The sequence below is a fragment of the Herpailurus yagouaroundi genome, unplaced genomic scaffold, assembly GCF_014898765.1.
Source record: "Herpailurus yagouaroundi ecotype Mexico unplaced genomic scaffold, PumYag 77, whole genome shotgun sequence".
NCBI classification, from domain to species: Eukaryota; Metazoa; Chordata; class Mammalia; order Carnivora; family Felidae; genus Herpailurus; species Herpailurus yagouaroundi.
The window spans coordinates 35,453,486-35,456,081 of record NW_024412388.1 but is presented as its reverse complement, the minus strand read 5'-3'; the positions used below and the strand labels follow the sequence as shown (position 1 = coordinate 35,456,081).

At 48.1% G+C, this 2,596-nt stretch overlaps 1 protein-coding gene across 3 annotated transcripts in view; it reads left to right on the top strand.

Annotated features, from left to right (window-relative positions):
- The window catches only part of EIF2B3 (eukaryotic translation initiation factor 2B subunit gamma), a 124,436-nt gene extending 124,146 nt beyond the window's left edge, over positions 1-290 (top strand). For all 3 annotated transcript variants that reach the window (XM_040470022.1, XM_040470021.1, XM_040470023.1), the window contains one exon: positions 107-290. In XM_040470022.1, the coding sequence (XP_040325956.1) occupies positions 107-159 (53 nt within the window). In that variant the 3' untranslated portion in view covers positions 160-290. The remainder of the gene's footprint in view (positions 1-106) is intronic.
- Positions 291-2,596: the final 2,306 nt, after the last annotated feature.

The following is a 2,596-nucleotide window of genomic DNA, read 5'->3' as shown; positions in this document are numbered from 1 at the left end:
CTTGCCCCACTCACATGTGCTCCCTCTCTCAAAAAAATAAATAATTTGGTTTGAAATGACACCTTTACTGCAAGTTCTCAAACAACATTTTTCTTTTCTTTTGTAGCCAAACGAATGAACGAGGTGATTGTGGGGAGTGACCAGCTCATGGAGATCTGAGTTCTGAAAAGTTGGACTCCTTTCTCTTGGCCCCCAGAACTACAGATGTTGGCTGGCCCACCTGTTTGACTCTGTATTTATTTCCCAATAAAGAAGTGCTCCCATGGGGCACTTGGCTGGCTCAGTCGGTAGAGCATGAGGCTCTTGTTCTCAAGGTTCCGAGTTTGAGCCCCACATTGGGTGTAGAGTTTACTTAAATAAACTTAAAAAAGAGAGAGAAGGGCCCCCAAAGGCATGGTGGAGACTTGTGGGGTAGTCCCAAGCTCCATATCAGGTGGGCTCCAGGGATACACAGTGTGTGTTCATGAGTCACATGGGAAAAAAAACATCTAGAGCCAGTGTGTAGCTAGCTCTTGTGTACTGTGGTTATCAAGGGTAAAGCTCCTAGAAGGACTGCTTTCTGACTGGCTGGCCCAGCCTCGTCCATAAAAGTATCTGCTTACTGAAAGGACTTGGGAGTATTTCAGTTCCTGACCCTAATCAGGCTTTCTAGACCCATAGGCATAGCTGCTGACAGTGCCACCTCTGTACATCAAGCTCCTTCTACAGTTGCTGATTTGGGCAGCGTGGCCCCTAGTCCTCAGCCCATGACTTACTGCTGTGTTCCCATACCTGCCACACAGATTCCCAGCCCCTGCCACCACCCCACCCCCAGCTCACCTGCCATTCACTCCCCACCTCCCAGTCTCTAGGCAGTTTCTCCAGGTCAACTGTTACCTTTTGGAGACTCAGAATAAGCAGGAGACAGCCCTGGCCTAGCCGACAAGCCTAACTCCCCTGGTTTAGTGGATGCAAGAGCAGTAAGAGAAAGCCATGATCTGTGAAGCCAGACAGACTCCTTCTCACCTTCCCTCAGTGAGGAGAAGACTAAAGTCTGTCCAACCTGGAAAATAAGCGCCAGGAACCTATATCATGGTTGAAATTCTTCCTAATTCTTCTCCAGCTACGCTCCTTTATATCCTAATTATACTGACTCTCCTGCTTCAGATAATTAAGAAGTGAGATTTCCATACTCACAGCCCTTCTGGAATTCTATCCACCTTCCCTTCACCACCCCCACTCCCAAACACACATACACTCTGCTCTTGCCTCTCCCTGCACTACTTTTACAACCTGCAGGTGTTTGGTGGAAGATAAAAGTGGTTCCTGGGGTGGATTTCACCTCCTAGAATTATCAAAGTAAAGGTTTCCCTTGATGTGCTCACTGTGGGTGGCAGTAATTATAAAGAATGATTTGAAATACTGGTTTCTACATCACTTCAAAAATCTGAAGTCTCTAAAGTTCATTTGAGTAATCTTGCCTGAATCTTAGTGCTGTTCTCATTGAACTTGTGAGAGACTAGATGAGCATTTCTACCCTAAAGGATCTCCACCTCCACCAGCCTTCTTGGGAGCTCTAGAGCTCCACATTCCTACCACTGGCCAAAACAAGGTTCCTGAAAATTTGCCCTAATCAGACAGGAGCTGAAATGGCCCAGTAGAAGTGGTTGAGATGGATAGGACTGTGGGGAGAGGTGGGGTAAAGAGCTGTGGCAGTGCCCAGGGTGGTCCCCTTTGGAAACGAAATCTGTAGAGTTCAGATGATGCTGGATGGAAGAAGACCTGCCCCCTGAAATGCTGTTTGGCTTCGGCCAAATCTTGCCTCTCCTCTGTCCCTGTGTTTCCACATCTGCAAAATGGGAAAGTGACTGGATAACTTTTAAAGGATCTTTCCATTCTCAGGTTCTGTCCCCTCTCTGAGCTTTTCTGACCCTTGGGATCTGGGTGGCCCAAGAGGCCAGAAAACTGCTTCTGAACAGCAAGGGGGTGAAACTAGATAGGTTTGGAAGGAAGGGAAGAGAAGGGATTGATTAAACTGTCCTAGAGCCTTCCCAAACCCCTTCCTCATCTTCCCCCACTGAGCCCTTGGAATCCCTGACAGTAAGGTAGAGGAAAGACTTCTCTGCTTTCCCTTGCACAAACCCATGAGCAGGACTTGGAAAGGGGAGCTGGAGAAAACAGGACAAGGTAAGATTTCCCAGGGGAAGGCCTTGCTAACTTTAAGTCCCAGCTGGGAACAGCCCCCAGCCCAGGACAGTGCTGCTATTGTCTCCAACAACTCCAGGATTGGCTGAATGCCCAAGATGCTTTGATTTCTCTTCCCTTTGCTCTGTTTGTCTGCCAGAAGGCTGGGACCATTTTTGTTTCCTTTTGGCAGCAGCTTACAGAGAGTTTGTATATATCTAAAATATAGTGAGCAACTGAATTTCCACTGCCAGCCACCTCTCTATGAGACAGAAGCCAGAAGAGGCAGGCAGGTAAGAGAGTTACCTGTTCTGCCTCTCCCAGTGATGCTCCAGGAGGGAAGTGGAAGAGAGAAGGAAGGAGGCTTTCAGTGCCAATCAAGGAGGACTCTGGGGAAGTGTTGAGCAACAAGGGTTCTGGGAGCTTGCCAGGT